General features: G+C 33.2%; 1 protein-coding gene across 1 annotated transcript; it reads left to right on the top strand.

Annotated features, from left to right (window-relative positions):
* Positions 1-1,445: 1,445 nt before the first annotated feature.
* On the top strand, positions 1,446-22,564 carry LOC148630134 (ribosome production factor 1-like). The gene is made up of 9 exons (XM_088561534.1): positions 1,446-1,619; positions 12,680-12,736; positions 13,053-13,133; positions 14,296-14,391; positions 16,396-16,549; positions 17,884-17,966; positions 19,488-19,666; positions 19,967-20,093; positions 21,703-22,564. The coding sequence occupies exons 1-9, from the start codon at positions 1,473-1,475 to the stop codon at positions 21,742-21,744; spliced, it is 966 nt and encodes a 321-aa protein (XP_088417660.1). The 5' UTR covers positions 1,446-1,472; the 3' UTR covers positions 21,745-22,564.
* The last annotated feature ends 1,642 nt before the right edge of the window (positions 22,565-24,206 follow it).

Below are 24,206 nucleotides of genomic sequence, written 5' to 3'. Positions count from 1 at the left end.
GGGTCCAAAATGGTTGCACAATATTCTAATTTTGGTCATGCTAGAGCTTTGAATGCATCTGCTTTTTAATTAACTTTTTTTCTGATTTTATTTTGAGATTTCTTCTGAGGAAGCCTAAAGACTGATTTGCTTTTGTAGTCATGTTGTTGATATGCTTACCCCATTTTAAATTTGTTTGTTGACGAAAGAGGAAAGGAAAACTATGACACATTGAAAAAAAATCAGTTTTCATAGTGCAGATGGATACACCGTAACGATCCACGAGTTCGTGGTGACGCCCATAAAACTTCTTTAGTGATGACTTCAATGTTGTAGCAACATAACCCTGTCCCAGAAGCCTAATTGTAAGAAGTCTGGCGCGATACAAAAAGTCTGCGTAGTTACGGCAAGCTCTGGCATAACGTATGAGTTGTGATGTGAAAACATAGGCTGTTGCCACAGATGAAAGGAAAGTTGACCATTCTGAATGAAAAGTCATCATGTTTGTCGTAAAGTTTGGTCAATAGTTTTCCTTTACCATCGATCTCTAAATGTAGGTCAAGATATGAGGCTGACTTCACAGTGTCTGTAGTATCCTTTGGGGTAGATGCGATGTATCAAACCCCCGAAACTAGGATTGTTTAAAGATAATACGTCATCTATATAGCGGAAACTGAGATCGAAGGATCTAGCTGAACGATGTTCTTTCTTTCGGTTCAGATCAGCTATAAAGTCAGCCTCAAAAGAGTGAAGGAATAGGTCAGCAAGTAGAGGAGCACAATTTATTCCCATTGGAATGCCGACCGTCGATAACAAATTCGAGCATTTTGAAAATATCTGTATATTTGAAAGATGATTTGGAATTATTATTCACAAAGTATGAGGAATCATCCATCCATTTCCCGAGTCACTGTTGGGTGGAAAACTGGGAATAAAGGTCCGACCAAGTGCTGGACATCACGTCTTTCATTTGTCGGTACAAAATTCAAACAACTTACACTTTGTAGGAGTTGGCGAATAATGAATGAAGTAACCATGTGAAAAGGTTTTTTGTCTATTATATAGTTGATAGTTACATTCGATTTTATAACAGAGAACTACAAGGGTATGTACCAAAGATGCTAAATACATAAAATAAAAAAAAACGGGTTAAACGTGCGTAGTCAGGCTTTTTATGTGTTCAATAAATGAAAAATACGAATTATATTTTTTAGTTAAAAAAAACTATATCCTGCCCTCGACTTGATTAAAAAGTTTTCATACGCCATCGTCTTTTTATTTCAAATTTGATCCTGCCCCATAAAATCAAATGGTTGCTCTCTAAGGGTTCAATATCTGCTGTCAAATGAAGCCATGCATTTAATTCTTATCTGCATACTTTCTTGGACCATGAACACCGACGACCGAGTTGTCACATTTTGTCGGTATCACGACTGAAAGGGACGAGCTGAGGTTGGTGTCACTTGACCTCTGAAGAAAATTTTACCATAAATATGGCTGACAAACGTAAACAGAAAAACGTGGAGGAGTCTGATGAAGAAGAACATGTCCAAACTGTGCCTCAAAGAAACATATCGAATATAAGAAATAAAATACTACGTAATGAGGCGTATAAAAAGCTTAAAAAAGAGAAAAGAAAGGTGAGACTTTTTTTAGTTTAACCTTTTGCCTGCGTGATATTCCTTGTTAATTTGAAAGTTGTTTGTTTACCGTACACGACGTTATTTGACGGTAACGTCACAAGCGTCACTTTTCCTTTGTTATGACGTCATAATTAAACGTGGCAGGCACCTGTTGCGTTGTTAATTAATTGAGCACTCTAGACAACCATGTAATCTACACGGATAAAGAATCTATACCTAAAACACTTACCATGATCATTGTATATTTCTGCTTTTATCATACATGTACATGTGATAAAATCATTCCTTCAAAACTGGAGGTTTGTCATTTTTCAGCTGGAGATTTGGTTTGAAAACTGGAGGTTTTTTATCTGCGTTTTTTTTTCGTGGTGTAACAAGTCAAATATGTGTGAAACCTAAGGAAAACCTTGCATTAAGTCTATTTCCATGAGAAAATACTCAATTTGAATAGTTGGAATGACCCTTTTGATGGATTAACACTTTAAAAATTTTATGATTTTATTAATTATTGACAATATTTACATAACAAGAACATGATAAATATAAATAAGTGTCATTACTTAATAGCTACTATTAATTAAATAATTTTCATTTAAAATTGTCACTACAATTGCATAAATATGCATCAAAATGATATCATTTCAAATAGTCATTACTGGCTTGGCACCACTTCAACTTCGACTTCATGCAGCATTGAATTTGGAATAGTACTTTGCTTTCATGGCAGGAGGTGCTGAAGTTGAAATATTATGTTTTGGCATTTTGACCGTTGATGAGAGTGCTCCAAATTGAAAAAATCACATAGTTCCTCCATTGACTTGGATAACAAAACAAGCCATACTTTGAGTCAATTTAAGTTTCAGTGGATGCATGGTCAATGTTTCCGTAACCATCAAAAGTTCAAATGACCCGCATCAATATTTACACAATGAGTCCCAATCGTCGGAAATAAATTGTTTAATCATTTAAGCGTGTGCCACTTAAAACTTGGGATAATTGTCAATCATCTTCTGTTGTTTTATAATCATCACACCTTTTAAATTACATCTCGTCAATAACCACTAAAGCTCTAAATTACTGTTTATGACCCTAATTAACATGTTCACCTGTCTACCTGAGATCAACTGGAAATGTCATTATTCGATCCCCTCGGGTTTTTTCCTTCAGTAAATAAAAAAATGGCGTCCAAAATTTGTTTACGGTATAAAGCTCAGAAAGCGATAGATTTTCTGTTTCAACAGTAGAACGGTAGGAAGTTTCTAATTCAGGTAGAATTGAACTACTGCCAGTAGGTTCAGATGTATGTTTTATCTTACTTTAAGTGAAGTGTTCTTCACTAAAATACAAAGATGGAATAAAGAAACAGAAACTGAAATTAGCCAATTTTATTCTATTCATGATTTTCTATTGCTTTACTCCTCTGTATCTGCCCTTCAGGTATGAAATCGTTCAAAACATTCCCCTGAGCACAGTCCTGCATTACAATGGTTATCCAGGCACCAAGTTCTCACTTTTGCACTGCAAACTTTAAAGACTTTTCTCTTTTTATCTGAAATAAAATATGACATACGGCAAACTTACCGCATTTCCGCAAACCGGGAATGCATATTAGCACCGTAGATATTTGGTTGCATCTTCTGACCGATCTTTTACCAAGTTCATCATCAGTATAATTGGGTTTTTTTTACAGATTACCGTGCTTAAAAAACTAAGATATTTCATGTAACTCAGAAATATACTTGAGATGAGAAAGGCAAGTAATGTTATGACAAATGGATGGAGAACAAATCAGTTTTTTAAGTTATAACAAGTCATCTACATGTAGTTTTATATATAATAACAGGGGAAAGTGATTCTTGAGATGAAAAATGCAATTTCATCTATAATTATAGTTATTTTGCCTGAACATTCATATCATAAATTATAGTGTTATAATAATCATGTACCTGGGATATAATGTATAAAATGACGTTCAGTCAATGTTAATGGGATGGGATGAACAGCTGGTCTTCCTGTTCTTTTCTTCTCACAAGGGTAATTCCCTATCAGCTCCTGGTAAAGACTGCATGTAAACTCTAAACGACTCATTTTGCTGACTAAACCTCTGTTTTGAAGATAAACTATGTAGCTATTCACTAAAAAGAAAGTGAAACACTTTCAAGCCGAGAAGAAGAATCAGATGTTCAAATAATGTAGATTTTTGATATTTTTTTCATATAGATGTAGGTGACTTTTCCGAACAAATAAACAGATGGACAGGTTATAGACTATTTAACAAAAATAGTACGTGTGAACAATTTAATTAAAGATATATTTTATAAAAAGAAAAGCTGATGGGAAAAAATTATGTTAAATGATTTTCTAAAAAAAATTAAGAAGATCAACAAAGATAAGTATGACCAAAGTATTACCCGGATAATAGCAGAACTTCACATTAGAAAATCTTACCAACTATTCTTAACAAGAATTTAATGAGAAGTTTCTTCCAGAGCTTCACAGACTTGATACTTGTAGTAATTTGCTGGTCAGCTAAATCTACTCCACCCATAAGTTTGGAGTATACATAGTAGACAAAAAATTGACCGTCTTTCTATCACTATATCTCAATGCCATAATCTGTCCTGATTGTCTTACTAAATGGTCACCTTTTGCCACTTTAATCTTTTTGAAACTTTTTGGCATTCCTTTTCGAGTGTCTCTGACTGTCCTGGTTAGATATGTGTCATTTTCGTACATGGTACAACATAAAAGAGGGCTTGTAAATCCATTATCTACAAATACGTGATGATTTTTCCCATAGTAAGGCTCCACTAAACTTGTTACAACATCATACCCCATTCCATGTGTGCTATTTTGTCTAGCCATATTTCTTTTCCCTAAAAAATAGGGGTACATTACCAATCATTGAATGGAATTAAAACGGCATATTAAAATGCACAAATGCATTTTCCCGTCTTTCAATTTGTAACAGCTGTTTTATTACATGGATCACTATAGCAAGAAAATGTAACATACTGTTTTATTACTAAGTTTGATTTCTACATATTATATAATTGATATATCAAAAGTTTGATTTAAATGATCCATACTAAGAGTTTAACCAGTGTCAGATTCTGCCAGGACCCAAAGTTTTGCACCCCAGCGATGGGCCTTCTTTGCCGGCATGTACTGAACCCTATAGTGTCTTACTTTATGTCCCACAATGCTTTTAATCTATGGGTAAATCCTGTGCTGCATCATAATTGTCCTTGAAAGTTTTATTCAGCAAATCTTTCTTTATGGGCAGGATCATGGTGTTAATTTCCATGCGGAATCAGCAAATTATTGTCATTTGCATGAAGGCACTGCAAAATCAACTGAAATAGATCACAGCACATAATTTTACTGAACTCTAGTGTATTATAGGTTACAGACCACCAATTCAACCAATGAGCATTTGGAACGTACGCAAAAATAGTCCTACGCAGAAATTACCCCTGTTCCTCATAGTGCTGTGAAAAAAGTTCTCATCTTATTTAAAAAATGTAAACAGTTTCTGAAAGGAAAAACATTTCTGTACATTTTATAGGTGATTTTGCTTCTTGTGATGTGAAGCCTAATCTCCATAATGATTTTTAAATATACCCCTATCTTGTGAAAACACTGGGATTTCCCATGCTATTTATAGACCCTTCACTTCCGGTGACCAGTACTGCACTGCAAGTCTGCTAACCCCACATGCCATTCTGAGGATTGTGAGCTGACATATGTAGAATCATGCTGATATATAGTCCTCTGCAGGTTAAAGTTAAGGTAAAGTCCAGAGAAGCCATTGAATATTGTGAAATTAGCATAGAAGCCTATGGAAAGTGGAATTAGTGGTTTTTATCCTTAAGATGAAGCCATGGCAAAATGATAAGTTTCTTGAAATAGCTTTAAACTACTTGAAGATCTTGTTAACTTTGCCACGAGAGGAATACACTACAAAAATCCTTCAAAATATGCATTTTTTTAAGTTATAGGTCCAAATTATGGAAAATTGGTCTTTTTGGCTGATTTTTATGTCCTATCTTGTAAAAAGTGTAGAAAATTTAGTAAAAATATCAAATATTAAACTTTGAGGGCTATATTTACCTAAATATGGTGGTAATAAGCACTTGAAATCAAGTTTTGTGTAGATTTGAGCAAATATTAGGTTAGAAATGAGGAAAAACTCACTTTCATTACTGCGGTCAAGGCCATATCAGCATTCCCCTATGGCAACATGGAAAATCCATTATTGAGTACTTTTTTTGCTTTAGGTGCCCTTTACTGGTCATGTTTTAATGTGAAAACACTGTATTTACAAATTTAAAGCCAAATATATCACCTTTTGTGAAAATTTAAAGATTTAGGATTTTTGACATGTGATCAAGAAAAAGGGGGAGGCATGTCAGAAATAAATTTTTAAAAATAGACCAATTTCTCAGAAAATGATTACTTTTAAAACTATTTCTTCATTAAAATGTTAAAAAACAAGTTGTGATTGATATTTTTTATTTGAAAAGTCAGAAAAAGTTCTTTGCAAATATTTAATGCATTTAAGTATGGTAGAATATTGTCACTTTTTTGCTCGCACAACTTGGTTACCCTATATTTAAAAATCAAATATTTAAAAAAGTGCTTGTCACATTTCACTGAAACTTTGCAAATGCATTCAGTATGTGTGTAGGAAGATACCTGTATAGTTATTTATTTTTTCTAAGACAATAAGTGACTCTTTAGGTTACAGACCACCAATTCAACCAATGAGCATTTGGAACGTACGCAAAAATAGTCCTACGCAGAAATTACCCCTGTTCCTCATAGTGCTGTGAAAAAAGTTCTCATTTTATTTAAAAAATGTAAACAGTTTCTGAAAGGAAAAACATTTCTGTACATTTTATAGGTGATTTTGCTTCTTGTGATGTGAAGCCTAATCTCCATAATGATTTTTAAATATACCCCTATCTTGTGAAAACACTGGGATTTCCCATGCTATTTATAGACCCTTCACTTCCGGTGACCAGTACTGCACTGCAAGTCTGCTAACCCCACATGCCATTCTGAGGATTGTGAGCTGACATGTAGAATCATGCTGATATATAGTCCTCTGCAGGTTAAAGTTAAGGTAAAGTCCAGAGAAGCCATTGAATATTGTGAAATTAGCATAGAAGCCTATGGAAAGTGGAATTAGTGGTTTTTAGCCTATACAGCCAAGATTTCTGGTTCTCGGTCCAATACGATTCAATTGTGGGTTTGCAAATTACAGCCATGGCAAGCCATAAGCCAAAGAAAGCTGACATCTCTTCTTCTGTAACATTGATCCAATCCTTCAAACGTGAGTTTGGTTTCATCTGTTCAAAACTACTTGCATTTTTCTGATGAGCGTATCTGTTTGTTTCCACCACTAAAATACCAATCACATTTTCATTTTCATCCAACGACAACCAATTGAAATATGCTAATGGAGGTGCGTTTCTATCCGGAGTATTCCTCGGTCCACTTTGTTCCGAAAGAGGTCTAATTTCATACGGGAATTCGAAGCTGTTAGAATCTTTAACAGTCCATAGAAAGTCAATGTCAATTTCATCATCACTTTCATCTTCATTGTCATCACTACTCTCCTCGATTGCACTTATGTCTGAGGCGGGATCTAAGTCGTTCCCAATTGCTATATCCCAGAAGAAAGACGCTTCCTGAATATATGTGACATCGTTGTTATAGTGACGTCATAGATATATTGTCGTCATCATTTTTGTTGGAAAAACATCTTGATTTTATTCTACAACAACTTTTTTACCAAATGCACTCTAAATATATGGTAAATAACCATTAATGTGAAGACCTTGAAAACCACTTTGGAAGGACATATATGTCCTTAGTGCAGTCTGCCTGCATGGACATATGTGTTCCTAGTGCAGGCAAAGGGTTAATGTGATAACTAAGAAGTGAGAAATTGAAAAGTAAACCACGAAACTGCTTACACAGGGTTTGTGTACACTGAGTATTCAAGATCGCTAGACACACTTTCTCCTCTTTAGAGAGAGGGTGTGTCGTGTAATCTTGAATACTCAATGTACAGAAGCCCCTGTGCTGCTTAGGTAAGCATCAAAATATGTTGCCCCACCCATAACTGCCAACTTACGCGATTTAATCTTGACCATTTGTCCCACCAACACGATTGTACAGGTCAAATTTGTCCTTAAACCCAATTTAGTCAAAATAACCTGTAAAACTGCGAATTCGAACCCCAAAATTCCTGTTTCAGTCTCATTTCTTTGATTAGAAAAGTTATAAATCTGAAAAAAGGTGTTAAACAAGCGAGGGTATGTTTTATGACAGGTACATGTGTACGTGTAAATAATATCTGATGAGCCATCAGCTGAACAGGGTTATCAATGATGATTGACAATTAGAAAATGAATCCCGTTTGGATCTACCACTATTTTATAACCTGAAACATTGTGTTAGCGGGACAAATGGTCAAAATCGTGAAAACACAATTAAATTTTAATTAAAACTTAAGAATTTCAAATTGGTTTGGAGGAATCCACCTAAAAAAATGGACTAACAAACTTCAATCTATTACAGTGCATGCACATGTTGTTCAACTGAAAAAGGCCCTTTAATACTATAATAGTTGTCTCACTCTTATATTACTACAGTAAAACCCCTGCAGTTTGCAAAATATGTCCTGAAAATGTCCTTTCACACGTCTCACCTAAAAACCCCCATAGTAATTATCAAAAGTTGGCAGGTATGCCCACCGTAAATGTAAATGTAGGCATTTTTTAAATTTTTTTGAATTTTCTGAACTAGATTGGAATGCGGCATTTGATTTAGCATTGTCTGCTGGCAAGAATATATGCGTTAGGAAATAATTTGTTAACATATATGTGCCGTTAGTGAGCCCAAAAATGTACTTGTATGTCTTATTAAAGTCTTCTTGGATAATATGATGAAGGTAAAACCTTGTAACGCTCCTGAAGAAACATTAATCAGGGTAGGGAACTCACTTAAATTCTAGGTCTCACTAACCACTTCCGGGTCAAATGGCCACCCCCTATGTAGTACCAAAAACACACTGAACCTAGACCTATGCATTGTAAGTGCATTATTTGTGTGTATTCTGATTAAAAGTAGTCAAAATAAAGCTGAGAATGTGTACTTTAAAATCATATATGTAATTTACTACAAAAGTGTATGAATATTGTTTACATGTGTGAGTAATTTGCCTCTATGCTGTCAGTTAGCAGAAAAGGTAAAAATGTTGATTTGCAGTATTTTTTATTGAAGTGAAATTTTGTGAAGAATTTCTATGGACATCATACCATTACAGTAATGATTTTGAAAACCTTATATTTCCAAGGTTTGTAATGGTATGCAACTTTAAGGTGTCATTTATCCTGAGAATTCACAGTGAAACACTGAAAATTACTTGTTTGACATGTACAATAATGGAAATGTTAGAAGTGGTTAGTGAGACCCTAGCCAGTCCTGAATAATGGCTGTATACTTTTTTGCTAAAATTAGCCAGCCCTGCCAAAAAATAGCCAGTCTTGGGCTGGCAGACAGGTTACTGTTTCTAACTCTGCATTAAATAAAAACACCTTGGATAATTTTCAGCTGTGATTTGGTATATTGTACTTATAACCTTCCAATATGGCAAATTTTGTAATGATGTATGGTTTTAATTGTCCTGAAGCATTATACTAATTGTCATGGTCTGATATTTCTGTTGGCTGAAATGTCCAGCATTCGTAACTAAGGAATAATTGGTTGTCATGGTCTGAAATCATAGGTGTTAACCTTCCCATTTTTTTTGCGGGAATTTCCCGTAATTTTAACTTATACCCCACAAAAAAAAGTCTCCCGTGTGGGATGCATGTATCACCCATTTTCAAGAATTCCTTCCAAAAAAACTTCCTGTAATATTAGATTATTTAATATTTTTTCAATGAGAGGGAGTTTCATATACATTTTTTTAAAAAAATTGGTTAACTATGACGATTGCGTTTGGAATTTGTGAAATAATTTTGGGATTTATTAATTCTAATCGGGCAAGTTACTGTATTTAATCATTTTCCATTGTAGACTAGAAAATATTGCCACAAATTAGCCATAATTTCATACGCAGTATACAAACAGATGGTTATTTGGGTCATCAAATATTCCTATGCTGTTGCTAGTATGTCACATGAGGACATAGAAACTAGCGATAATTTTCATTCTCATTGGACTGGCGAGAGATTGAAAATTATCGTATAGCAAGATCAAAGGGATTTTAAACAAAATAGCAATAATTGAATATATCAATTTTTTGTCATTTACTGTCCACCATATTTTTGTTTATTTCAACAACCGCTTGGGTCGTGAAAGCACTTTATAGTCAAAATGCTTGGAACAGCTGATAGACATACTAGTCTTTCTAGAATTACCTTTGTTCATATTGACAAATACCATGATTTACAATTTTGAATGGCTAGTTATGTCAAGAAATGATCGAACTTTGTGGTCGAACACAACTTACTATTCCTTGTGGCTGATCATTTTACTGACTTAGTGAAAAAAAAAAACATTCCCTGACAGTAAAATTGCAGAGAAATTTAATGTAAAAGGACTAAATGCACCCAAATCATAGAGCAAGCTATCGTACCAAGTCTTGAGGCTACAGACATACAGTGATTGAAAACTGTAAACAGAATCCATTGAGTATTTTATGTGATGAAAGCAATAGTAGGGGTGCCAAAAAGTTCTTTGCTACTCTAGCTTGCATTTTTTTTTTAAAGAAGGAAACAGATCATTGACATCCACGGGGTGAATATTGGAACCGGGCAAAGTCTATTTTATGCAGTACCAGGCATCACTTCTGTGAACTACACATATAATTCATATTGTTGATTCATTTGTACAGTGTATATATATCATGTATTTATGGTATTGATAAAATAATTGAAATCCTCTATTATTTAATATATAACATAACAAAATATGTCAATAATGTTGTCACACAAAATCTCTTGCAATTTTATGATGGATTGCAGGAGATCTCCCATAATTAGGTTAGACTAGGTTACCAGGTATGTCCGAAATGTCTTTGTTTGAATTGTATGGCACTGGTAAACATTATGGTTCATATAAATTGCTAACGTCTTAAAAGATTTGTTTTATTTAATTTAGTTTTGTTTCATTCCGTTTCGATTTGTATCATTAAATTTTGTTTTTTGATTCGTTTTTTCGAATTGTTTTATTTTGATTCTTTCTTTTATTAATTCTTTTCGTATCGTTTTTGTTTTGCAATTTTAAAGTACCAAAGAATTAAGGGTAATATTGATTACGTAATTTTCCTAAATATCTGGGTGCCATACCGCAGACTGTTATGGTCAACCCTATCTTGGAATAGCTATGATTTGATTTACATTTAATCATCGAAACTAGCAAATATTTTCAGAGACTGGTTTGGTTTTCAATCACATTTACAAGTATACACAAATGATGCTTTTTTGGCCATAAGTATGCAGAACCAAGTTGATAATACAACTATTTACGCTCCCTTTGGTGAAACTTTAAAACACTGAAGAAACATATTTTTATTTAGTCCTGTTATTATTAACTTCCAAAATGGTAAAACTTGTCATGATTCATGTTTATGTTTTTTTGTGTCCTTATGCATTCTCCTATTGTTATGGTCTGAAATATGTATGGGCCAGAATGTCCAGCTTGGTAAGTAACTGTGGGTTCTCGTGGTTTGTAATGTCTTTGGGTTGAATTGTCTGGTATTGATAAATGTAAGCTGATTATGTCATTTTTGTAAAATTTGGGTACCATGTTTTGACCATCTCTATCTTAAAAAAGGCTAAGATTTGATTTGTATTTAATCATCGAGTTAGCTATGTTCTCTTGAGACTGGTATGCTTCTTGAATGCATTTACAGTAGCCCCCCCTGACCAACGACCACCGTCTTATGCGACCGCATCTGAATTGCATCAACAACTTTTTGTGCAAATTGACCCCTTTTAAACTGCCACCCCTCTTATGCTACCAGTGGCCACATCCTCTGTTGAAAAATGAAGATCAGCCTCTTGTATTTGGCCATGTTCATCATCAGTATACAAACTGTAGGTGTCATTAGGGATCAAGTTGAGCATGTTTCCCCAGCATTTTTGCAACAAATTTATTCAACTGAATGTCAATTGCTCTGAAGCCCTTAGATCAGGTGAATGAAATTGTAAACATGTCAAACCTGGGCATCTAAGCATGAAATTAAGTCCTGATGAATTGGTCATAATTATGACTGGCAATTAATAATGATTAATAATAAAAACATGAACAGGTATTTCAAATTACAATGAGAGTTGTTACCTTTTTTGGGTTTTTTTTATCCTAAAGCATCAAATTACCTTAAGGAGGTAGACCTAGAGTACGGGACAAAACTTTAACAAATTGTTAGAGTTTTAGCCCTTGAAAGGCAAAAAATGATGTTTTTAGCAGTTTAGTTTGAAGAAATTATTCTTATAATAAGTCCTACCAAAGTCTTTGAGTGAAAATTGTTGTACAACTCCTTTTTAGAGTCATTGCCCTTGAAAGGCAAAAAATTAACCAGGTGAGGGATTCAGGCTCCTAGTAGCCTCGTGTTTATTTTAGGTCAGAAATTAGATTTTTTTCATTGGATTCCTAATGGAAATCCCTGTCTGTGTTTTTCAATCAGATTTCAGATACCTTTTGTCTTTTCGAGTAATAAGCAGTCAAAGAGGCCACTTTAAAAAAAAATCAACTTTTTTAAATTTTGGTCCGATATAGGTAATTTTTTATTATTTCTCAAATTTTGTGCTATATTGTGTCCAAACTAGTTGTTGTTTCCATAATAAACTGTAAGTCCCTGTGCTTAAGTGTGTCAAAAACTAATATTGTGTCCACATTTGCCCCAACAGTTCAGGGTTACACCACTGTGGTCATATTGTGCTGCACTCAGCCAAGTTCTATATTTTTTCTTATAAGCTTGTTTTGTGCTTTTGTGTTTAAGGTAAATTTTAAATTGTGTCACTTATTTTGTGCAGATGAAATTAGATCAAAAGAAGAAAAGAAAACAAGAATCTGAAGCCATGGGAGAGGAGGTACTTTATTGTGATATATTGAAACATTTCTTCTTGATATTTTGTAAAGATGTTAATGAAGTATGGCAATTTTAAACATTCAAATTCTTCCTTTTATAACTGTTCAGCTTTAACTGTTCTTGTAAAACTTGTGTCATCATATAAACTTGTACTAATCAAGTTATTCTGTTTAAACAGGTTGATTCTCTTAGAAGGCAAGAGCAACTCTCTTTTATTAAACAATCTCAATATGCACAATCATATTAATGAATGCATGTCATTAAATCATATTTGTTTTCTAAAAAAAAAATCTTTGGTGATTTGACTTAATCTTTAGGCACCACCAAAAAAAGTGCCCAAAACAATAGAGAATATGAGAGTTTATGATGAGACCATGGTCAACCCTGAAGATGAAGAGGTAAGTGTTACCATTGTTACTGTTAGTGTAGTCATCTTTACTTGTTTCTATAAAGTTTAGAAACACTGACTTATTTCTATAAAGTATAGAAAAATTTACTTATGTCTATAGAGACTAGGAGGTCTGTGATGTCATACTAACTCCTATCAAGGAGACTGAAAGGTCAAGATCTGTGTAGTCATACTAACTCTTTATGTTGAGGCAGAGGTCTTTGAAGCCATAGTGACTCTATCTTTATAGTCATATTTTGATGTATAAATCCTGTCTTTTGAGACTGAGAGGTATGTATAGTAATATTGACTACTTTTTATTAAGACTAAGAGGTCTGTGTAGTCATACTACTGTGAAAGTACTTTAATTGTGGATAACAATTTTCATGGATTAGGAAAGAAATGCCAGTTCTTGGATTCTTGAATTCATGGATTTGAGGTTTTCAGTATACGCATCAATAGGAATCTCCTTTTAGCTGGGAACAAAATTTGTGGTTTGGTCTACCCATATAATCCATGAAAATTGGTTCCCCACAACCAATAGTACTTTCACAGTAGTTTTTATTAAGGATATGAAGTTTTTTTACAACCCCCAAAAAAGTGGTGGTATAATGGTGTGATGCTGTTGTAATCATCTATAGGCTCTTAAGTCGGACAACAACTTGAGTTAAAGTATATAGATCTTGATATAATTATACCACAAGTTTTCATGCTACAAAAGGAAGGCTGGCGTCTATTGGGGGGGTGTGGGTATGACTCGTACCATTTAGAAATTAGGGATAGTCTGTTATATTGAACTTGTATATATTTTATAGATCTATGTGGTTTAATAAATTGGTGAAGGTTAATGTTCTACCATACTTTAAAAATAATATTACCTGTTAAATTCAAAGAATTTAAGGCTTTATGAAAAATACAAATAACAAACAAAATGTTCCAAACCTTTCAATTAATTCATAGTTATTTGCAATTTCATTGTAATCAAATGTAATCATGATTACTTACCAATGTAATCATTAATTTCATTTAATCATACATTTGGCAAAATAATTGTAATTTAATCAATTACATTGAAAGTAATCGGACCTATCTCTGGTACATTTATTATCTTTTTTTCTTACTCAGTATAATTGTTTGTCGTTTAGTGGTACTAACATATAATATTGTTGTAGGTGATGTTAGATGAGGCTACAGATGAATTGGCATCCTATTTTAACAGAGAGACATTACCTAAACTTTTGATTACCACATGTGATAGGCCTGGCTCTGTAAGTGTAATACTGAAACTACTGATATTCACATGTGATAAAACAGAACCTGTAATTGCAATACTATAACTAATGATTATCACATATGATACACTTTAATCTATAAGTACATAACCAATATTGAGTACTACATATCACATTTGCTCCTTATAAAGTATATTAAAACTCTTTATAAATTGCATGATTTAAACATTGGATGATACATGTGGTAACCCCAAATCTGTAAGTATGTTGTCCAACTCTATCTAAAGGGTGTGGTTAAAACTTTTGATTATACATGTACCGGTAGTAGCCCCAAATCTGTAAGTATGTGGCCCAACTCTATATAAAGGGTACGGTTAAAACTTTTGATTATTCATATGGTAGCCAAATCTGTAAGCATGTGGCCCAACTTTATATAAAGGGTGTGATTAAAAGTTACACATGTGATAGATCCAAATCTGTAAGTATGCGGCCCAACTCTATATAAAGGGTGTGATTAAAAGTTACACATGTGATAGACCCAAATCTGTAAGTATGTGGCCCAACTCTATATAAAGGGTGTGATTAAAAGTTACACATGTGATAGACCCAAATCTGTAAGTATGTGGCCCAACTCTATGTAAAGGGCTTGATTAAAAGTTACACATGTGATAGACCCAAATCTGTAAGTATGTGGCCCAGAATACTGATTATTGCTTGTGATAGACTTGAGTCTGTAAGTTCATGACTTGCGCTAATGATTACAAACGTGGTAGACCTTAATCTGTGATCCAAATTCATGATTATCATATTTGATAGTCCTAAATCTAAAAGTAAATAATCTAAATTATTGGTAACCACCTGTTATAGACCTTAATGGAATGTTTTTGGCATGTGGATGTAGAGTTTAATTTCTGGACAGTAACTTGAGTATAAACTTATAGATAACTATAAAATTATACTTTAAGGTTTCATACCATAAAAAGAAAAGATGATTGGGATTGATTTTTTTTTATGCTATTGCAGTCATGATGGTATGGCCCTGGTGTATTGCCGACATCATTGTCTTTTGTAGACACTTCTGTTGTGACTTTAGTGGATTAAGAATTAGCTGCATTAGAATGATTTGGAGGGTGGCAATGTGAACTGTTGAAGAATGGGGCAAGAAACAAGCATTCTCATGATAATTGACAATAACTTAACTAAATGTGAATGTATCCCTATGAAATTGTACAACAAGGTGTCTTTACCACATAAGAAAGCTGGGATCGATTTTTTTTAAAAAGAATTCATAGCCAAGAAGAGGCAAGAAACAAGCATCTTCCTTATATCCCAACAATAATTTGACTATAAGTAAATGATTTGTTTTGGCGTTATTACTTGAACCACTGATAAATTAGGGGCCAGAAACAGGCATTTTTGTGACAATAAGTTGAATACAAGTCAATTGATCTCTTTGATATTGTTTAACAAAGTACAGTACCACAAAAAGATAGCTGGGATTGATTTTGGGAATAGTCTCATGAACTGATAAGGGTTGAGGGGGGAAAATATGGACAGAAACAAGCATTTTCCTGATATGCAGGAAATGACTCAAGTAAAAGCAAATGGATCTCTTTGAAAATGTAACACAAGGTTCCAACCACCCCCTCTCCTCCCCAAGGAAGACCAGGATTTATTTTATGGGGAGGATTCTGGGTCAATTCTATTTTGTGTCACATATTTAATCACAATCAAAATTCAGAGCTGTATAATGTGTCCATACTTCCTTCAACTGTACAGGGTTTGACTTTTGCGGTTGTATCAAGCTGTGCCTTGGAAGCATTTTATTAGATATCTTACCACAACAAGTGAATGTTTTAGTTCATTGACCATTTCATTCTGTGTTAGAAACTTACTTTGTGCTTAAAATTTAATCAGAATCTATCATGTTTAGATTAAGTGCTGATATATCAAAGTGTGTCCTAATTTAGAGTCTTTTCTTTCTTTGAGTTATTTCCCTTTTCTAAGATAAGAGGTTATTATCTATTTGTTTCATTGCAGAGGACAAATATGTTTTGTAAAGAGCTGAAGAAGATGTTGCCAAATGCAGAAATTTACTACAGAAGAGGTTTAGATTTAAAGAAGATCATTCCACAAGCATTAGAGAAAAATTTCACTGACCTTTTAGTTGTAAATGAGGATAGAAAAGAACCAAGTATCCTTTGCTGTTAAACTCAGTCAATTTTTCTGATTATTTAGAATGACATTAGTATTAAATGAAGTGTAAATATGCATACCATGCTGCTATTTTGATTATAGACAAGATGCATATGTCAACATGTTAACATACTAAACTGTTAATTAGATTTGACATGTTTTGTGATCTGTTTTCAAGGTAGTGAAGACATTGTCAACTTGTTAATGTTTGGAACAATTCATGTGGGAGATTCTCCCCATTGACACTGTCTCGTGTGAGAGATTTTTGCACTAAAAGCAAAGTTTTGATGTATAAATTCAATGATTTAGTATTTTCACAAAGAAAAACTAACCAAGACCTCCCATAAATCTTATATTTTTATGTAGAAGATTCTAAATTTTGTTTTCACTGATTTTGTGGGATCCTTCACCCCCTAATGTGGAAGAGTTGAGAGTATGATCTTTTTTGTCTTCCTTATTTTATAGGATGCATTGTAATGTAGTGTGGATGCACAAAGGATCTCTCCATTATGATTCAAATAGCTTTTGTAAAACTTCAAATCTGATTGGGATTGGACATATGGATACTTTAAGAAGTATTGTTTTTATTTTAGTAGTGGATATACTGATAAATCAACTGACAAAATTCCAAACGAAGGACTTACAGAGTATACAATAGGAGAGTTCTTCGTGATGTCATCACTTACCTGTGATTTGGTTTTGGTTGGCAAAATATCCATTGATTGTCAAGGGGCATCAACTTTAAATCATCATAACTTTTTTATTTTGAAAGATAATTGAAAAATTCTTTTGGTTCCCAACATTGCAAATAAAATTCTTTTTATCCATGGAATTTTTAAATAAATGTTCAGTAATTCGACTATATGTACATAAGATTTTAATCAAAATTTTATACAAAAACAGAGGTTGACATATAAATGTCACTACAAATTTATTTTTCAAGTAAAGGAGTTATAAATTCACATATATAATATGAATTATTTTATCTAATTGAAACATTTTACAGAACCAAAATTGGATATTAAATAACTAAGTTATAAAGTTTTGAAAATTGGGATTCTAATCATGAAATTGTCAATTGTTTATTTAGTTGTTTATTTGCCGACCAATTTGGCACTTAATGATATGCAAATTAGTGAATATGACATCACTAATGAGAGTGGCGAACTCTCCTATTACACAATAGTTTAATTGCAGGAAAATAGTTGCTGATCTGACTGATGTATTATTGATTATGATATTTTCGTTGTATGTCCTGGGTAAAACGGTAATAGTTAAAGAAGTATTCTTTCATCAGAAACCCATGGAATCACATCCTTATCTCTATAATAGATGGTTTAGTGTTATCACATTTGCCTGATGGTCCTACAGCACACTTTAAACTGTCAAACATGAGGTTGTCTACAGAAATAAAAGTAAGTTGATTTCTTATTGTTATTTTGAGTCTAGTTGAAAGTGATGTTAACACTAACAAGGAAAGTTTGGGTGTTTTCTGATGATAATGTATACCATCTTGCTGTTTAGAAATATGATGTTCAAGAAAGTTACCTGGTATAAATATAATTAGAATGGATATGAAATTTTACATTAGAATTATATTGTACAATATAATACTGCTACTTTGAATGAAATATTAATTTCTGTCTTTTATTGGTAATTTAAAGTATAGTTTTGAGGGTATTACAAGTTATGTAATGGTATCACCCTGTCATTTTCAATAGTGCTGTTAACTTTCATTTACTTACAACATGAGTAGAACTTACCTTTTTGATATTTGAATGCATTGTTCTTAGGGACATTGCTTAGGGCCTTAAGAGCTCTATAGTTTTTGGAGGGTTTTTGCTCAACTTCGTATGCGGATAAATAAATGTTGTCATTAGAGTTGATAGGAAATGTATATTGGTAATTTGATTATGAAAACTTTTTTATTGGATTCCTTATGTTTTTTTTTCCAATCAGATTTCAGTTATCTGTAATGGTTTTCATTAGAAGATGATAAAGGGGCATGCTCCAAAAAATTATGCTTTTTATTGTACCACAGAAAATTTGTGTTCATATAATTGCATGGCATTGTTGTCATCGTTGTCGTAGACACTTTGTTTTAGTGTGATAACTTGAATTTTACTACATAACTCCTGTAAAAGCTAGGAGTGTCTTCGATACTGTTCATATATTCTATACCACAATGGTTTGATTTTAACATAAACATTTAAAAATTAGTGGCCAAAAAGAGAGACCAGAAACCAGCATTTTCCTGATGTCAAAACTATACTTGACTGTTAGTAAATGGATCTCTTTGAAATTGTATGACAAGGTGTCGTTTCACAAAAGGAAAATTGGGATTGATTTTATGGGTTGTGACTTAAGAATAATGGACCACAAGGGGGCTAGAAGGAAGTATTTTTTCTGAGTTCTGGTTCTGGGTAATAACTTCAGTAAAAGGGAATGGATTGCTTTGAAATTGTACCACAAGGTGCTGTAACCCTGATTGCTGAACTTTTTCAGCTTTAATTGAATTTCAAATTTTGTGTTATATTGTGTCAAAACCAACTGGGCCACAATCAAAAATATATTTGTTTTTCCTCTCCATCCAAACATCACAGAATAGGGTTGGTAAATAGGCTCCAAGTTGTTTTTTTTCAAAAGTACATTGTATATGATCCTTGTGAAGAAATAAGGTACAAGAAAAAAAGGCAATGAAAGGCATTTTCATTGGGTAGTTAGGGATTCAAATAAGTTTATAATTTTGCTATTGTTGTTACTATGATGAACTGTAAGTCCCTATGCTTAAGATTGTCAAAAACTAATTTTGTGACTACACTTGCCCAAAGTGAACAGAGTTCAGCATGCTGCGGTAGAATTATGATGTTCTGCGCAATGACTTTTATTTTGTTTTTAGAATTATGTCTATTGCATGTTATTATAATTCTCTGTAGAGAGCTGGTGGAATGAGTTCCCACAGACCAGAGTTGATATTAAATAACTTTAACACCAGACTAGGGCATAGTGTTGGTAGAATGTTCGCTTCATTATTTCCACATGATCCACAGTTCGAAGGACGTAGGGTTGTCACCTTTCACAATCAAAGAGACTTTATCTTTGTGCGGCATCACAGGTAAAGGCACTGAAGTATATTTGGCCTCAGAATAATGGTAGTTAGTATACATATATGATTATATTTGTTTAATCACATATTTTAAACATATATATTTGATTTGTTAGGGATATGACTGATTGCAGAAAAGTAATTTTTTAATTAAATTGTAGAATATGGTTGAAAGACATTGAAAACTGAGAAAATAAATCAGCAAGCAGACTCGGATTTCAAACATTTTTTTATCATAATGAAAAATTGTTATTGCTATTGAAAATAAATTCGAAATGACACGTCATGATCAGATTTTGTTTTCTACAGATATATGTTCAGGAATGGTAAAAGAGTTGGGTTACAACAGCTTGGTCCTAAATTTACACTGAAATTAAGATCTTTACAAAAAGGAACATTTGATTCTAAGTTTGGAGAATATGAATGGATACACAAGGTTAGTTTATAAAATTGGATTAAATGACAGTTGTACAATTTTACACCTCCAATTATATAAGAATTTCTTTTTTAATGATTTTTACACACTACAGTCACTCCTTTTTAAACTTTTACAACAACTTCCTGTTTACTGAGGACTGTTTATTTTTTTACTTTATATTTTTTAAAAGTTGAAATTTTTCATCATTCTTTTCTTAGCAACTACTCATCACAGTGGCTTAAAATTTTAAAACCTTTTTCCTGTAGGTATACCATATGGTGGGGTCTATTTTCGGAAAAATTCATCATGTTTACTGAGGGCTTTGTTTATTTCCCTTAAATTGTGATTGAATGCGTGAGTATCACTCACAAGTGTTCTTGTTTTCCATTTACAATACTGCATTTTATCTATTTTAAAAATATGATATCAAATGCTTTTGAGCAGCCTCATATTTTTATGAGTCTCTATCACTTGGGAAAATACCTGCTAATTTCTATATATATATTGAATTTACAAAGATATGTGTTATATATTATAGATTGTGAACATTAACTTGCTCATGGTCTATTTGCATATACATGTTTCTTAGGGTATCCTGCATAGAATTACTAAAAATAGAACATGGGGCAAGACAGTAGTTTTTTGCATATATCTCCAAAGCTGTTAGGTTAAGCCAAACTCTTTCAATGGCTGAAATGATCCTTATTGTAAGGCCTTCAAAAGTCTTCAGGGATCGGTCTCACTAACCACTTCTAACGTTTCCATTACTTTACATGTTAAAAAAGTAATTTTCAAAGTCTCACTGTGAATTCCCAGGACAAATGACATCTTAAAGCTGCATACCGTTGCGAAGCTTGGAAAATAAGGCTTCCAAAATCATTATGCTAATGGTACGATGATAGTAGAAATTCTTCACAAAATTTGTTTGAATAAATAATACTGAAAATCCACATTTTTACCTGTTCTGCTAACTGACAGCATGGAGGCAAATTACTCACACATGTAAACAATATTCATACACTTTTGTAGTTAATTACATATATGATTTCAAAGTACACATTCTCAGCTTTATTTTGACTACTTTTAATCATAATACACACAAATAATGCACTTACAATGCATATGTCTAGGTTCAGTGTGTTTTTGGTACTACATAGGGGGGTGGCCATTTGACCCGGAAGTGGTTAGTGAGACCATCACTACTGGCAAATCGTTGTAAGAGTTATTACCCTTGAAAGATGAAGAACAATGTTTTTTTTTTTATTATTTTTTTTTATTTTTTTACAGTTTTCAGCTAATATCTTGATAACTATGATAGATAGAAGCTTATAAGTGCTGAAATGATCGTTATAAGTCCTACCAAAATCTTCTTGAGTCAAAATTATTGCCCTTGTAAGACAAACTTTAACCAGGTGAACAATTCAGGCTACTCGGATTCTCTTGTTTAATTATACCCCCGCAAACAAAGTTTAGAGGTATATAAGTTTCACCTTGTCTGTGTTTCTTTCCATTGATCTGTCCAAAATATTTTCTTAGCAGCTTGCAGTATTGATATAAAACTTTTGGGATGTAATAAAACCAGACGGGGATGTACATACTGTAATGAATTGTTATTTTTTATTTATAGCGACATGAAATGGACTCAAGCCGGAGAAAATTCCATTTGTGATAGACAACAATAAATAATTGTTGTGAGACCCCCAGTAAAGAACCTGTACACTCCTTGTAATATGGTTTCAACTATTATTAAAGGACTGAAAAACAATAGTTATACAAACAATGAGGAAGCGCTTGTCTTATGTAGACCTGATGTGTCTTATGGTGCTGAAAATTAAAAAAACAATATTGTTGTATTAATGTCATTACAGAATCATTTGTCAAAGTTCAGGTTACATCTGTTTATTATTTACCCCACTAAACAGAGTTTATTGGGAATCACCCTGTCTTTCTTTAGTCCACAAATCTTGTAAGTGCCACTCCTTAACTCCTCAACAGATTTTAATAAAAATTTTCAGAATAGAATAGCTATTATTCTTCTTGACCCAAATTACCTGATCTAGATTGTTTCAATTTGGTTTTTTTTTTTGCTATTTTAATTCTTCATTGTCTCGTGAGTTGTGTACTTTTTGGTGAGTTATCAACAATTAAAAAAGTGTGTTTGTCACATTTCACATTAGATCTCAGTATCATATTAATTTTCCTATAGACTTCTATAGTGAAGTGCATGTTTTTAGGATTTTTTAAAAAATATGTAAATTGATTCAATAAAACTTTCACTTATGTAGCATTTCTATGGACATGTGAAAAAATAATTTCCCGCAAAGAAAATAGGGTGAGTCCACGAAGATCGGACAGAAAAGTAGTCTTGAACTATTAATAGCCATTTTCCCTACTTTCACTTTCATTTTGCACTCACCAAACCAACCTTTTCAGTGGAACATTTTTATGATATTATGTTAGATTTTCTTTTAAAAAAGTTCTTCATCTTACAGTGTGATGTTTGCTCTTTTTTATAAGCCATTGTTCATATCTTTTTACAAAACATTAGTTTGTAGAGAGACAAAAAGAAAATGCACTATATTTTTATAGCATCCATGTTTTGACGTACACCGCTCATGGATATGCAATACGATACTGGTACCATTAAATTTTGGAAATGAATTTTCTCAAACTTCACAGAGTTGTTAAGTATGATGATCTCAACTTCTCAAAATCTATAACTTTTCTGATGAAAATCTTTTCTTTTTCTTCACCAGTAAAAGTAATTGTTCATTTTGCTTCCATGTAAGGATGGGGAAGTCACATGATCTTGAAGTGTAAGGATGGGGAAGTCACATGCTCTTGAAGTGTAAGGATGGGGAAGTCAGATGCTCTTGAAGTAGTTTTTTACTTTAATTACAAAATGCTATATATTGTAACCATTGCTTGATGGCAAAGGTGTATCTATTTGTCTGGAATTAAACAAATGGTTTTGTAGTGCGGAAATAATTAGTAGTATTTGATTTTTATATAACTGCAAAAAAATTGTGGCTGTATAATGGTATGACACTGTGGTTGTCGTCCTTAGGTTAGTCGTGGCTGTATAATGGTATGACACTGGTTGTCGTCCTTAGGTTAGTCCTGGCTGTATAATGGTATGACACTGTGGCTTTCGTCCTTAGGTTAGTCCTGGCTGTATAATGGTATGACACTGTGGCTTTCGTCCTTAGGTTAGTCCTGGCTGTATAATGGTATGACACTGTTGTTGTCGTCCTTAGGTTAGTCCTGGCTGTATAGTGGTATGACACTGTGGCTGTCGTCCTTAGGTTAGTCCTGGCTGTATAATGGTATGACACTATGGTTGTCGTCCTTAGACTCTTGGTTTTTCGTACGATAACTTGAATATTAGTTGATTGATCTTAATAAAATTTTAAAAAAGATTCCAACAACAAAAGGAAGGTTGATAATGAGCCTCGACAGTTTTAATATGAGGGGCCAAAAACAAGCACTTCTTAGCTCTACTAAAAGCATTGGAATGTTTCTGTACTAAAATATTCTATACCACAATGGTCACACTGGGATTGATTTTGGGGATAAGATTTGAACAACTTAGAAATAAGGTGCCATACCACCCAAGGAAAGCTAGGATTGATTTCGAGGGTTAAGACTAGAACTTTTTTAGTTCACCTGGCCGAAGGCTTTGTGAGCTATTGCCATCACATGGTGTCCGTCGTTGTCAATATCTTGAAAACCATAATAGATAGAAAGAAACTTTCGATTGATGAAATGATTCTTATGATAAGGCCTACCATAGTCTTATTTGAGTTGAAAATTGTTGGACAACTCTGTCAGAGTTACTGCCCTTGAAAGGCAAAAATTTAACCAGTGGAGTAATTTAGGCTCCTGTGAGTATTTTGTTTGGAATTAGGGGTCATAAAGGGGCCTGAAAATGCATTTTCTTTATGTTCAGGCAAAAAAAATGAATGGATCTCATACAACGTTTACTACAAGGTGCCATACCACCAAAGGAAGACTGGGATTAATTTTTGTGGATTATGCAAGCCAGTTAAGAAGAAGGGTAATTGAGTAAAAAAGAATGAATTGCTTTGAAATTATACCACAAGTGCCATACCCCAAAGGAAGATCTGGGTT

The sequence above is a fragment of the Perna viridis genome, chromosome 1 (genome assembly GCF_037379345.1).
Source record: "Perna viridis isolate PV_CMFRI_1.1 ecotype Kerala chromosome 1, ASM3737934v1, whole genome shotgun sequence".
NCBI lineage: Eukaryota > Metazoa > Mollusca > Bivalvia > Mytilida > Mytilidae > Perna > Perna viridis.
The sequence above is the reverse complement of the archived record's forward strand: the minus strand, read 5'-3'. Positions and strand labels throughout refer to the sequence as shown.